Source organism: Carcharodon carcharias, chromosome 15 (assembly GCF_017639515.1).
Source record: "Carcharodon carcharias isolate sCarCar2 chromosome 15, sCarCar2.pri, whole genome shotgun sequence".
Classification (NCBI taxonomy): domain Eukaryota; kingdom Metazoa; phylum Chordata; class Chondrichthyes; order Lamniformes; family Lamnidae; genus Carcharodon; species Carcharodon carcharias.
Genome location: NC_054481.1, coordinates 20700722 through 20715201, shown reverse-complemented (window position 1 = coordinate 20715201; position 14480 = coordinate 20700722). Strand labels below are relative to the sequence as shown.

The following is a 14480-nucleotide window of genomic DNA, read 5'->3' as shown; positions in this document are numbered from 1 at the left end:
GTGCTGAGAGTACACCAAGAGAATGAGAGAACTCTGTGGCGCCTGCCCACTACATTCTGGCAGCAATGATGAGCACCGCTGAGGTGCAGGCATCAGTAATGTTTTCAGGGAGTATGAGGCCAGACCATCACTTTGGTCTGAAGGCTGCACTGAGCACAGGGAAGAGGCCCTGGACTGAGACACTTGCCTTTATCTTATGCAGAAAGGTTTCACATCTGAGTGATGAGCACTGCTCACCAGAACAAGGAGCCATAGGCAGGGAGACATTCTTGGGGTTTATTGACAATAGTGAACAGTGTGCACAAGTGATTAACACCTGTGCCCAGGCTGTGTAACTAATTCTCCTTAACTGTCCTAACCTTGCCGCTACGTCTTTGTGCTCCCCGGATATCCACAGCAGAGGTGGATGCAGCCTGCTGACTGTGACGCCCTGTTGTGATGACTTTGGCAGGGGTCCTCTGGAAGGTTGAGACATGGAGGGCCCCGGCCTGCTTTCCAGCTCCTGCTGTGTGGCAGTGGCACCCTCCTCGGCCGGTGAAGCTGGAGCTGCTGAGGTCATAGGAAGAGAGGAATCTGATGGATCAGACACTGAGTCACCTGGATGGATGGACCCGGAGTGTGCACCTGTTGATCCCCCTCCCTACGGGTGCCCGGGGGTACCAGGCTGACTCCTTGAGCAGTGGTAGCTGGAGTGAGATCGAGCTGCCTGGCACCCCTCTCACTACACACTGTTGAAGGCCAACTATGGCATCAACGATGGAGTTGAGACCATGCAGGAGTAACGTCCTGGGCCAAGGTCTCCATGGTGGCTGCCATCCTACCAGTCTTGACCTCGGTGCCTTCATATGCCAGCTCTATCATCTCAGACTGAAGGCAAACAAACACCTCCATCGTGCCTTGCGATCTGAGGAGTTCAGCAGCATTCCTTCCTGATGTTCCCGAGTTTGCCTTTGCAACTGTGACATGACCGAATCCAGAGGCTTATCATCTGACTCAGACTGAGCAAATTTCTGGCCTCCAGCAGCCCTTCGAGTGCCAGACACCTGGGAAGTCCCCGGCGCCGTCTGCAGTGGATCAGGCAGTGCAATTTGCTCACCAGATTGTGTGGGGCTACTCTCCAGGTCCCACTGAGGTGTATGTCTCAGCACTGGTGGAGGGTGTGGGTGAGCGCTGTGACGGGATTACAGGTAAGGTGCCTCCAGATTCCTCTTCAGAGGCTTCTTTGCGGCTTGATTGGAGGCCTGGGTCATGAACTTCAACAGCTGTTTGGCAGATATGTCTGCGAAAACAAGGGAATGGCACTGGCCTGTGAAAGAGGACGCATCTTTCATAGCATGGTTGTCTGATGAATGTTGCACTGCTGAATCCTCACTTTGTACAGCAGTGCTGACCTCGCCATCAGCACGGGACCAGTCCAGATCCTCGCTGGCCAGCTGGATGGCTCTGTTTTCAAAGTCCTTGAGGACCTTGATATTGGGCATTCCGCCGCCAGTCTGCAACCTTTATCTCTTGTCGTGTGCCAGACTGCCCTGCATGGAGAGAGATGGAGAAAGTAAGCAGGACGTCTGCCGAGCCAGATGATAAATGTGCCTGGCTTGTGCGGGTGGTGAGTAGTCCCATGGATGGGATGAGGACAATGATGGTGAGAGAGATTGCATGGTGATGTCCCTTGAACAGGCAATGAGTGCGGGCCCTGTGGCTGTGTGCTGGGTTTGTGTGTGTGCGTTGAGTGATGAAAAGAGTGACTTACCCGGGCTGAACAGAGGAGATTATTCATCCTCTTGCGGCACTGGGTGACTGTCCTCTTCTGAAGGGCATTGGCCCTGACCACTGCTGCCACTGCTTCCCAAACCAGATTGGTCATGTTGCTGCCCATCCTGCAGCCAGAGCGGAGGTACAAAACATTCTCGCGGGCCTCCACGGCATCCAGCAGTCACTCAAGGGACCAGTCGTTACAGTCCCCTGGTTTAGCCTTCTTGTCATTGAGGGCCATGTCTCCCTGGCAGTAGTGGTGAGCTGGAAGCAATGAGTGCGGCTGGCATTTAAACATGGAGCTTGGAGTGATGCAACGGCGGGGTGATGGTGGGCAGGTGAATGAGGAGTCTGCCTGCCCTGGAAACGCTGTGTTTCTCGGGTTTCTCAGCATAAATACTGAGGTGGGCTTGGGACGATACAGCATGAAAACCCTTCGCCGTCAATGGGCAGCATGCAGTTTTACTCACCTACTATCGCATTTATTGCAAATTTGGGAAAATTCCGCCCATAGACTGTGTTTATCAGGTTACATTGAGATGCATTCATGTGGGAATGGGGTCTCCTCTGCTATCACAAAGCTCCGCTTAACACTAAATTGTGGGAGGATTCCCTCGGACTTGACTCATCAGAGCTTTACTATAAAACAGTCTGTAACTTTTCCTGTGGTGATGCTCTGTGCGGGAAAAGGGCATAGTAAATAGAGCCTCATGTCCTGGTCATTTTGAACCTCCCACTTCTAATCACCAAACATAAAAGCTGTTTACATATTTTTCTCCGTCTGTAATTAGTTATTATAAAACTGTTAAATGTGGAGCTTGAAAGCATAAATTTAATTATCAAATGTAGCACATGCATTTAGGTAACATTCAGTGATATGTAGTTCTTTTCTCATGTTTAGAATGAAGCAGTTTGCAGTAGGATGAGAAACCTGCAGATTGAGAACGTGTGAATTAAAATCTAACAATTGAGTTTACTGAATATTTTTAAGTTTACAGTATTTAAGGAAAGTTTTGGATTTCAGAGGAATGCTAGCCATATCAGTATTAATGCAATTGAATATGAATGACAGGCTCCAAGGGAGAAAGAAGGATGTTAACCAGAAAACCTTCTCTTGTAACCAGTCTAGAAATGTGTGTGAAATGCTATAAAAGCTTCAAGATGTGGGAGAAGATACATTCTCAGTTCAGCTTTTACTTTGTTCGCATGTTTAGCTTAGAACTGAGTAGCATAACATTTAGTGCATTCCATGTTGGGACAAATGGCAAAGGAATTTGCTCAACAAAGTTCTGGATTTGGTAACAACTTGCATTGTGCTGAATTTGTGAGCAGATTTTGGATTGCAAGTGAAAATCACAACTCAATGAAATCTTAGCAGGAGGTTACCAATTCCTTTAACTGTATACTCAAATGGATTTTTGTGTTGAAAAGCATAGAAATATATAATGCAGCATTTCTTGTATACTTTTTTGTGCACTGATCAGGTTAAAATCAGAAGACATAGATTAATAAAAGTATTTGAAGATTAACAATTGAATTGCATATAAAGTAGGGACAAATGCATAATCAGCTGCTTTGATTTAGGCTGTTATTTGGGTCTCACTGTAGGATGTAAGAGGTTCAGAGATGAGACAATAAATTTTGGACAAGGAGTCACTTGACACAATGGTATCAGGACAATTTATTAAGCAACAAAAGTTATACTTAAACTAAGGCAATTGGCATCCTAGCTCAGATGGTTCTTGCGTCCCACTGACTCTAGGGGCACAGATGGCTCATGACTCCTTTTCCCTTTTCTCTCCTTATGTCTTCTTGAAATCTTGCAACACACCCCTTCTGTCCTTTTTATTCTCTGCAGCCAGGGATTTTTCCTGTGTTATAATGTTGCTGTCATGCTTTGATATTGTTATTTCATCTGCCAATACTTACTTTAACTCATTAATCGTGGTCATGACCCGAACAACTGTTCCAAAAAGTAGTAAAACTAACTTGTTTTTGTAAATAAAGCAAATTCTTTCTAATTTTGTGCTGTAATCCTCATCAGGAGGATCGTCTTCGTCGTGGTGATGATCTTCGACTTCAGATGGCCTTGGAGGAGAGCCGCAGAAATTCAGCTGTAATAGTGGGTAGCACAGCTCCAAAGAAGAAAAAGGTGAGGCTTATACTGTCTGCTTCTGAATATAATCTAGAAGTCATCAATATGAGATAGTTACTAATAAATTCAGTAAGGAATTCAGACGAACCTTCTTTATCCAGAGGGTGGTTAAAATGTGGAAAATGCTATCACAGGTAGTAGCTGAGGTGGATAGCATTGATACATTTAAGGGGAAACTAGGTAAGCACATGAGAAAAAAAAAATAGAAGGATATGTCTATGGAGTTAAATGATGAATGGGAAGAAACTATTGCAACAGCCTGCTTCTGTGCTTTGATACTTTGTATTTTCAAGATTCAAGGTCTGTAAATAAACTTATCTTGAAATTAAGGCAAATATTTTAAGACTATTCTGTTGGGACAGTGGAAGTTTGACTCAGCAAAAATAAGCATTTAAAATTTATCTTTGTGTCTTCTATAATATTTTTCAGCTGGTTTATCACTCTATCGGTACTGGCTTAAAATGTTGCTTTTGTTAATCACGTATGCTGTTCCCCTGACAGAATTTCAATTATTTTTTGTGGGGGGTGATGAATATAAGCCTTAGTTACTTAGCAGTAGAGTTACATAATCAACTTCAAATGTAAATTTAAAAAAAATGCATCCAGCTACAAGACCAGGATATTGGTTGTTACTCTATCCTGGAGTATGGGAATACTGGCTTCTACCAATCACCATTTGCTGATTTCTCTATATCAATCATGCTGTTATGAGAGGTGAAAATCCGATGAACACTTTACATAGAAAGTAAGAGTCAACCATTGACCCTTCTTGCACAGCTCCTGCACTCATTGAGAGAAATTTGTCCGCTTGCCCTTTCATTTGTGGATGGTGTAGGAAAGAAATAACATTAGGGGAGATCTCTTGCTGTTAGTGCCTTTTCAAAAAAACACTATTACTCATAAACTTTCAGTCCTGAAAGTAAGGGCCCAATTTTAACTCTGCATAATTGAATGAGTTTTAAGTTGATTAAAATCAGGACCCAAGAGTATGAATTGTATAATGTTAAATTATGTAAAAAGAAAATGTAATAGACACAAAAAGGAAGCACTTTTTAAAAATTTGCTCCAATTTGGAATCTGAAAATGCAAATTTGGAATCTGAAGATTTAAATAATGTAAATATATCCCAGGTCAGAATTTGTTTATGTCTCACAGTGACTTTTCGTATCTGAAATAAATACTATAACTTTCTTTCCTTCTATATAACAGGCATCCATGGTTACCCTCATGGATCCCTTGCCAACTGCAGCAACACAAAAACCTGATATCTGGGAAGTATCTGTCCGACCAGTTCATATAGAAAAATATGACCCGTGGAGAGAAGCAAGCAGTCCAGTAGCATCAGACCCTTGGCAATCTATTGGTATGATTACTAGTACAGTGAAAGTGCTGTTTGCATTTGTGTGTTGTGATAATATTGCAGGGTCCTTTGGAATTTAAGTTACCTGATGATAATTTACATTTATAGTACTAGATTTCCACTCTGCTGTATTTTTAACTTGATTAATTCAAATTACTAAATATTTCAGATTTTCTCAGTGCTAAAAATAATTTTTGATTCTCAGAGGATGGCAATTTAATAATTGAGTGTGAAATCTATCATCCTGAATTAAATACATTGAAACGATAGAGACATCTAAATATCTTCTACAAGGTATCAGGCAGCTGGAAACTTAAAACATAAACTATGAGGCAAATACGACTGAGGGCAATTTCCTTTGTGTGTGATCAGAGACTTATTCTGTAGGCAGTGCCATAGTATGTAAACTTATCAGTGAAGTATTTAAAAATTCATTAGTACCATATATTTTTTGAAGTTTAGTTCTTGAAATAATTACTTGAGTCTTATTTTTAGGTTGTAATCATCCTGCTTTTCTTCTAGTAAGCCTGGCCAGGACCTGGCAATATCCACCCACTGTAGGTACCGCAGGTTCAAATATCAGTTTACGTTGTTACTGGGTGGGAATCTAGAACCATCTTATTCTTATGAAATTTGCATTAAAAATAAATTTTTTTCAGATGCTACCAAGGTTTTTGTCTTATTTGGTTCTAGATACCAAACCGACTGCTGCTGTTGATCCTTGGGGTGCTTCTTTATCTGCCACACAAACACTTCCTAAAAATAATGATCCATGGAATTCTTCGCAGAGCACCTCTGTCCTGAAGCCTTCAGCTGATCCCTGGGGACCAGGTCCTTCAGCTGATTCTATTTCTGGTAGGCCTATTGAATCATGTGAAGGTGAATTTGTAATTTTCCACTTTGCCACCTATTGTCAGTATTATGCACTCCAAACAAAAGAATATGCATGGTAAAGACCTCAGAAGTTGCTTCACATCACGTTTTGAAAACCAGTGGGTTTTTTTTTTCATATTTCCAACATTATCAACTTTGAATTAGAAAACTCCCTCTGAGTGAAACTTGATATATCAGTGCTGAATTATGAGCAGCTTTTGACTGCCCATTGGACATAGAGGATACAGTCTTAAATCATTTATTTCTGCTGTCTGCATTCCATTGCATTTATCTGGGCATAGTTCAAGCTCGTGACCTGATTGATAAGGGGATGGATGCGGGAGATGGTGGTGTAGTGGTAATGTCACTGGACTAGTAATCCAGAGGCCCAGGCTAATGCTCTGGAGATATGGTTTCAAATCCCACCATAGTAACTGGTGGAATTTGAATTCAATAAATCTGGAATATGAAGCTAGTCTCAGTAATGGTGACCATGACAACTATCTTCGATTGCTGTAAAAACCTATCTGGTTCACTAATGTCCTTTAGGGAAGGAAATCAGCCATCCTTACTCAGTCTAGCCTACGCATGACTCCAGCCCCACAGCAATGTGACTCAGTCTGGCCTACACATGACTCCAGCTCCACAGCAATGTGACTCAGTCTGGCCTACACATGACTCCAGCCCCACAGCAATGTGACTCTTAACTGAAAGAGCCTAGCAAGCCACACAGTTCAAGGGCAATTAGGGATGGGCAACAAATGCCTACCTTCCCAGTGAATATCAAATCCCATGAAAGAATAAAAAAAATCGCAACCCTATTGTATAGCCCATTCTGTCAAACTGAAAGAATTTCAACTTCTTATGATTTATTTCTGATCACTAGTTTGATATTCAAAGAAATGTTACAAATTGAAAAATTCAGACGTGTTTGTCATTTCATCATAACTTTTTAAAGTCAAACCAGCTAGATTTATCTGTAGGCCCATGGTCTAATGGCAACTGTGCAACGGCTATTTCAGTTTGATCATACATACATTGATGCACTTTAAGATAACACTCGAACTGCATGAATTCAAAAGCTAGTTGATTATTGTAATTATTAAAAACTGATGCAGTACTGATATTCTGACCGATGTAACTAGAATACTTAGTAAATATTGTGTCTGATCTTATTCATAAAGCATACCAGAGGCATCTAAGGACAGTACATCATTTACTGTCTCTGTTTTAAATTGATTTACCTGATGTTCTACTCAAGTCCAAATAGTTTTAGGATTGTGGAGTTTAGCTTTCAGGGCTGCAAATTAAGCAAATCTGTTCTGTTCTTGTTCGGCTTTGCTCTGCACTTTTTGTCAAGTACATTTCACTATTAAATGACAGCTATATTTTGAAAAATAGCAAGTAAACCTGGATTTAGTTGATGAAAATATTTGGCATGTTTGCCTTTGACTAGTAATCTAATTGTTGCTTCTCAGAATTGAGCTGTGTAATTTGGTAATCATAATCTAAATACCAATAAGGTATTAATGCTGCAGTATCACAAGCTGATTTAAATGAATTATAGTTTAAAGTAAATCTTAAATTATAATCCACATCTCTATCACTCCCCACTCCCACTGTAGGTGGTACAGCTTTTGACCCATTCAGCACATTAAATGGTGCAGCAAAGGATGACTTTGCTGATTTTGAAGACCTTCGAGCTTCATCAAAAAAAACAGGTAATGAAATGTTTATTTTGTTTGCTTGTGTCTCCAGTGCCATTTTCCCTCTTGATCCTGTTACTTTCCTGTTTCAGCATGTAACCACTTAACCCTGCTAGTGTAACCCCAGTGGTTTGTAGAATGTTTAGTCCCATATGGTGGTTCGATTACCGGAGACATCAGCTGACATTAACGTACTCATGCAGAAGGTGTCTCAAACATGCCATTTCCAATACATTTTCCTCAAGTATATGCTGTAATTTGATATTTGTTGATTTTGACATATAATTGTTGTTCATATTACTAAGTGAGAAGCCTATGAATATGGATTTCAATTCCCCAAATAAATGAGACCTACACAGACTTGTAGCTGCAGTGCTTGAGTTATTTTGTGTCCTTTATTTGAGAGTTAACTGATATTCAACTTCATGCTGTTGAACATCCATTTTACGTTCGGTAATTTCCAAGGCTGTAATTTACTCAAATGCTTACAATTTTCTTTTGACAATTTTAATATTAAGTAATTTCCAAAAGTCAGAACCCCAGGATTGAAATGCAGCCTTAAATTCAGTGCCATTTTTTAAAAACCAAAGTTAATATTTCTTTTTAATCAACTTTTTAAGATCTATGTTCCTTAATTAAATCATTTTAATGCGGGAGTATGTGAATGGAAGGATAATGGTGATGTTTTCATATAACCTGGCATGCAGTAATCTAGTTGGCCTCTCATCATTTATACTGGGTTCTTAAAATTTTTGGAAGATAACAATTATCAAATTTTAACCCAAAGTTATCTTGGTATCCTTAGCACCTGACTCATCTGTAACACATAAGTTATGTTCCTTTTGCATAAGGCACATGCGTACATCCAATTAACAGGACATATTTTATAGTATTTTTTGAATTTTTTTAGGCTGATACTTTCACAGAATTTGTAAATCCAGCATAATGATTGTTAAACCTTTCCATTGAAATGATTTTTATGTCTACCCTTTTTTAAAAAAGCGCAGAATACATAGGAAGATGCTTCAGGTGGCTAGCAGGAATGCAACAGTGCTGCAAAGCTTTCCAACCATAAATGCTGTTTCCATGTTTACATGATCAATAAATAAAAGTTAAAATATGAAAGGTGTGAGGATGTTGGACAAGATTGTGATTTTTATGGTTAAATGTGTTGATCCTGTAGTTAGTTTACAGTGCATGTAGTATTTGTCAGCATTATTAATATCTGCAGCAAACTGTTAGTATCATAGTAAGAATGTAGTATTGGATTAATTCAGGTTACTATACACAGGAAGTTATACAGACCAATATAAAAAAAGACATTTCAAGATATTACCTTCAGCATTTGAAAACTCTGCATTATAGAATTGCCTTAAAGTTTTTTTAAATTTTGAGTTAAATGTTTGTCAACTTTTACTTCAGGTGAGACTGACATGTTGGGAGGAAGCTCTAAACCCAGTGGTTCAATTAGTCCAGATTTATTTGATGCTCAGCTTACTAGTTCAGTGCCATCAAAGCAGACTGCAGCTCGAAAAACTCCAGAGTCCTTTCTGGGCCCTAATGCAGCTTTGGTGAATCTGGATTCCCTGGTATCCAAGCCTGCACAACCTTCCAGTATATCTAATCCTTTCCTGGCTTCAGGTATGCTTTTTGGAAATGTTTTATGTATAAATTGAACTGACCCCCACCCCGCTCTGAAGAGCAGTGGTGACGCTCTGTAAATCACAAATCTTGAGTTTTGAGATTATTTTAGGTCAGAGCTTGAATCTTTAGTTTTCTTTCTGAATAGTGGAATATATTGAAATAGTTTGAAAATATGTTACAAGGTAGCCTTTGTGCTTGGGGCTTTCATACTAGCATTCAACCATGATGGCTAATTCCAAATCTAATTAGAAATAGTTAAGTTGCTGATTTTCCCCTGCCCCACACTGGTTTTACTGAAGTTGTTATTTAATACTCTCCTCAAGGTGGTTGCGACATTGAGAAATATTGCTTATTTTCCATCATATTTAAGAGATGTTTTCAACTGGCATGTTTGTTGTACAACAGCTCTGGTATTTTTGTAAGTGTTTGCGGTTATTGTGGTTCCTTCCAAGTCAAAAGAGCATTATTTCTCCAACAGTGGAAACTTCTCAGATGTGGAAGAGAATGATGTGAATGGGAAATTACTTCCAGCAGCTTTTCTTCCCCAAATGTTCTGCGTATATCATACTTTGCTGCTTGCTTCTTTCTTTGTACATAGCTTTATTCTATTAAAAAGGGAAAAGATTATTGATTATGCAGTCATTTGGTGTGTCATCAAAAAATGTTAGTGGTTATTGTCAATGTATTGTTTAATAAATGGAAAACCAGATGTCCTTGCACTGAGTTGTGTCAGAGGCCCAAAGTGGCAAATAGTTCTCTGATCTTTGACACACTTTTTCTCTCTTTGCAAGAAACATGCTGTGAACTTAACAAATCACCCTCGGGCAAAGTGCATACACATCTGTGTTACAATCGACAGATTGTGCCATTTATCTGATGCCTAGCCTTTAAGAATAGTTTCATAAATGAGCCTTTGTACCTTGGATAGCCAAAGATAAAGGCCAAACATAATTGGCTATCTCACTGCAGACAAGCCAGAATATTAGAGCCTTTACCATGCCATTTTGGGCTTCCCTTAGCAATTATTATGTGCCCTGGATACAAAGTGACCCTTTAACCTTGCACTTTGCTATGAATCCAGTACTTTCTGTCGGCTTCCCATTTAACCTGTCCGTCCTTGGCTTGTACTGTTCCAATGATGCCCAATGCAAACTGGAGGAACAGCACCTCATTTTCCGATTAGGCACTTTACAGCCTTCCACACTTAACATTTAGTTCAACAATTTCAGACCATGAACTCTGTCCTCCATCTTTACCACTTTTTTTAATCCATTTTTTTTTTGTTGTTTTAATTTTTTATGTATTTATTTTTATTTTTTAAATCCTTTTGCCCCCAGCCATGCCACCCCACAGGGCCATCTGTCACTGGTTTCTGTGTAGTGCTTTCACAGAGCGCTGACCCTTCTTCTGCTATTAACACACTCTGCTCTCCCAGTACCATTAACATTAAAGCTCACTTTGTCTTGTGTCCATGACATCTTTGTCAATCTCTCCTGAGCTCCCACCTATCCTTGACCTTCCTTCTATCTTGCTCAACTTGCTCCACCCTCTTTTAAACCCTGTGAAATCCATCACATTTCTACGTTTCTCTAGCTCTGAGGAATTCATATGGACTTGAAACATTAACTTTGTTTCTCTCTCCACAGATGCTGCCAGACCTGCTGAGTTTTTCCAACATTTTTTGTTTATATTTCAGATTTCCAGCATCTGCAGTATTCTGCTTTCATTCTCATTTAACAGCTCTGACTTCATCCTTTTTAATTGTCATTCAGTGACTATGCTGCTGAAATCTTTGATTACTTTTATGCATGTCAAAGTGGTATATTCCAATCAGTGTTTGGTGGTGTTGTCCAGTGACAGTACACATGGTTCTCTGGAACAGCCAATAGAAATTGGTCCCTTTAATGTAGGCTTACTATGTTTTCCTTCCCTCTCCTCCTCTAATCACAACTTTTGCATTTGTAGAATTAATTTTTTGTATGTACTGTTTTTGACATTAGCCTAAATTGATCCTTTCAAGCTTCAGGTATGAGATTACAAACTGTACATTACTATAGTCTATATTATGTTCTGATGTATGTATGAGAACTAAGTGGCAGTTAGCTCCCTGTCTCTGCCCTGCAGGTGTTTGAAATACCTGAAAAATCACTAGTTCTATCATTAAATTTTGGAATCAAGTTAGATTTACTGTGCATCATGTTCTTACCATTACTCACTGATGTAGTTGTTGATATGCCCTTTATTTTCAGTTGCAAAGTTGATGCTGCTTCTCCTCAAGGTCTACCATGTGATTTTTGTGGAGTGGTTACATGCTGTCGCTGTTTCATCTTTTCTTCCGCTTTGAACCTGCAGTTTTCATTCTCCTCCTTGAACTTGGATCACTGCTCCTTAGACTTCTGCTTTTAGCTGTCTTTAAGCATTTCAAATCGATATATCCATTCTTTGTCCTTTTCCACTGCTCATTGGACTAATTCTAGCTTGTAGTCTGTGTCTCTTGTATTTATTTTAACCACTGTTTATTTTCTACTGCTAACTTACTTTTAAAAATGTGAACCGCCTATTTTTGGTCTATCCTCATAGTGATACTTGTCCATACTTTGCTGTAGCTATTGTTACATTGTCCTCCAAATTTTCTTCTCAGCATCATAAATGAGGCCTTGCTGAGGTGAACTGAAATGTACTCTTGGAGATACAGTATTGGATAACAGCATTGCTGAAGGAAATAAGGGAAGTAAATCCCCTACTCTTCAAGTAGAGTTATGTGACCTTTTACATCCCCTGAGAAGGCAGAAAGACCTCTTGTTTAATGTCTCATCGGAAATATGGCACCTCCGACAGTACAGCACTTGCTTAGTTCTGCACTGGAGCTTGGATTTTATGCTCAAATCACTGGATTGTGGCTTTTATGGTTTCTCATCTGTCAGTTGTAGTTTGTATTTTGAGTTCTACAATCGTTTTGGGGAAGTTGGTGAAATTCCTTTTTGAAAGGTTGTAGGAGCAAGTGAGGAAATGAATGACCCAAAATTAACCACTGACGTAGCTAAATATGCTGAGCCCTCAGGGTCATCCTACTTGCATTTCTTTTGCACTCAATTTCAGAAGAATAGATTGACAAAAGAAAATATGAATTTTAAACATCAAAATCAATGTATCAGTCTGGGTTTTTACACATGTTAAATGTAAATAGAAAATTGTTCTTCACCCAGCTAGAGGTATCTCCTAATATGGAGACAGGATTGTCTGCTTTCTGCAGGGATTTTGTTGCTTCTAAATCACATGAAGGTTGTTTGATGCTGTGCCAGACACACAATTTGGATAGCTTGACATTGTTTACCCGTTTGTACTTGCAAGCTACATTATGATATACTACAAACTCAAATGCACTCAAAACCTGGTTTTTAATGTAAGTCTTGAGCTATTCCTGATCTGAGGCAAACTGATATAAAAGAAATTTACATTTCTTGCTGTTTTGTTTTGATTTGCCTTGAAATGCATTACAAGCCTTCACAACAAACGCTATACGATTGTCACCAATTCCACCCCAATTTTGGAGGTGGTGTAACGGTGATGTCAGTGGACTAGTAATCCAGTGGCCCAGGCTAATACTCTTGGGACAATGGTTCAAATCTTATCATGGCAGCTGGTGGAATTTAAATTCAGTTAATAAATCTGGAATTAAAAAGCTAGTCTCAGTAATGGTGACCATGAAACCATTGTCAATTGTTGTAAAAACCCATCTGGTTCACTAATGTCCTTTAGGGAAGGAAATTTGCCATCCTTACCTAGTCTGGCCTACATGTGACTTCAAGCACACAGCAACATAGTTGACTCTTAACTGTACTCCCGCAATAGCCTAGCAAGCCGCTCAGTTGTAAACCGCTACAGGAAAGTCAATAAGGACGGACCACCTGGCATCGACCTAGGCACCTGAAACTACAACAGCACACCCAACCCTGTTGACCCTGCAAATTAGGGGCTTGTGCCAAAGTTGGGACAGCTGTCCCACAGACTAATCAAGCAACATAGTCATACTCACAGAATTATACCTTAAAGACAATGTCCCAGACGTCACCATCGCCATCCGTGGTTATGCCCTATCCCACCAGCAGGTCAGACCACAGTGGTACATAGCCAGGGGAAAGTTGACCTGGGAGTTGTCAACATTGACTTCAGATCCAATAAAGTCTCATGGCATCAGGTCAAACATGGGCAAAGAAACTTCCTTCTGATTACTACTTACTGCCCTGCCTTTGCTGATGAATCAGCACTCCTCCATGTTGAACACCACTTGGAGGAAGCATCAAGGGTGGCAAGAACACAATGTAGTATGGGTGGAGGACTTCAGTGTTCATCACTAAAAGTGGCCCAGTAGACTGGGTCTATGGCAGGTGGTGAGGGAACCAACAGGAGGGGAAAAACAACTTGATCTTGTCCTCACCAAACTACCTGTTGCATATGCATTTATCCAATTGTGGTAAGAGTGACCACTGCACAGTCCTTGTAGAGACAAAGTCCTGTCTTCACGTTGAGGATATCTTCCATTGTGTTATGTGGTACTACCACCATGCTAAATGGGATATATTTTGAACAATCCATGAGGTGCTGTGGGCCATCAGCAGCTCAGTGTTGTGTTCAAGCACAATCTGTAACCTCATGCCCTACTCTACTATTGCCATCAAGCTGGGGAATCGACCTTGGCTCAATCAAAGGTCTGGAGGGCATGCCAGAAGCAGCACCAAGCATACCTAAAAATGAGTGTCAACCTGGTGAAACTCAACACAGGACTACTTGCATGCCAAACAGCAGAGGCAGCATGCAATAGACAGAGCTAAGTGATACCACATTCAATGGATTAGATCTAAGCTCTGCAGACCTGCCATGTGAATGGTGGTGGACAGTTAAACAACTAACAGGAGGAGGTTCCAGAAATACTCCCATTGTCAATGATGGAGGAGCCCAGCGCATCATTACAAAAAACAAGGCTGAAGCA

At 40.2% G+C, this 14480-nt stretch overlaps 1 protein-coding gene and 1 long non-coding RNA gene across 7 annotated transcripts in view; one reads left to right on the top strand and one right to left on the bottom strand.

The window, feature by feature from the left end:
• Positions 1-14480, top strand: part of epn2 (epsin 2) — a 62204-nt gene that overhangs the window by 45577 nt on the left and 2147 nt on the right. For 2 of the 6 annotated variants that reach the window (XM_041206482.1, XM_041206481.1), the window contains 5 exons: positions 3797-3904; positions 5117-5270; positions 5961-6146; positions 7766-7861; positions 9269-9487. In XM_041206482.1, coding sequence (XP_041062416.1) covers positions 3797-3904; positions 5117-5270; positions 5961-6146; positions 7766-7861; positions 9269-9487 — 763 coding nt within the window. Of the gene's footprint in view, positions 1-3796; positions 3905-5116; positions 5271-5960; positions 6147-7765; positions 7862-9268; positions 9488-12131; positions 12951-14480 lie in introns of those variants that run through there. The other 4 variants (XM_041206486.1, XM_041206483.1, XM_041206484.1 and 1 more) reach the window with 4 other exon arrangements.
• Positions 8208-12134, bottom strand: LOC121288131. Its single transcript, XR_005945312.1, has 2 exons — positions 11697-12134; positions 8208-10095 (listed from the first exon to the last, which is right to left on the bottom strand). It is a non-coding gene; the product is annotated as an uncharacterized LOC121288131 (long non-coding RNA).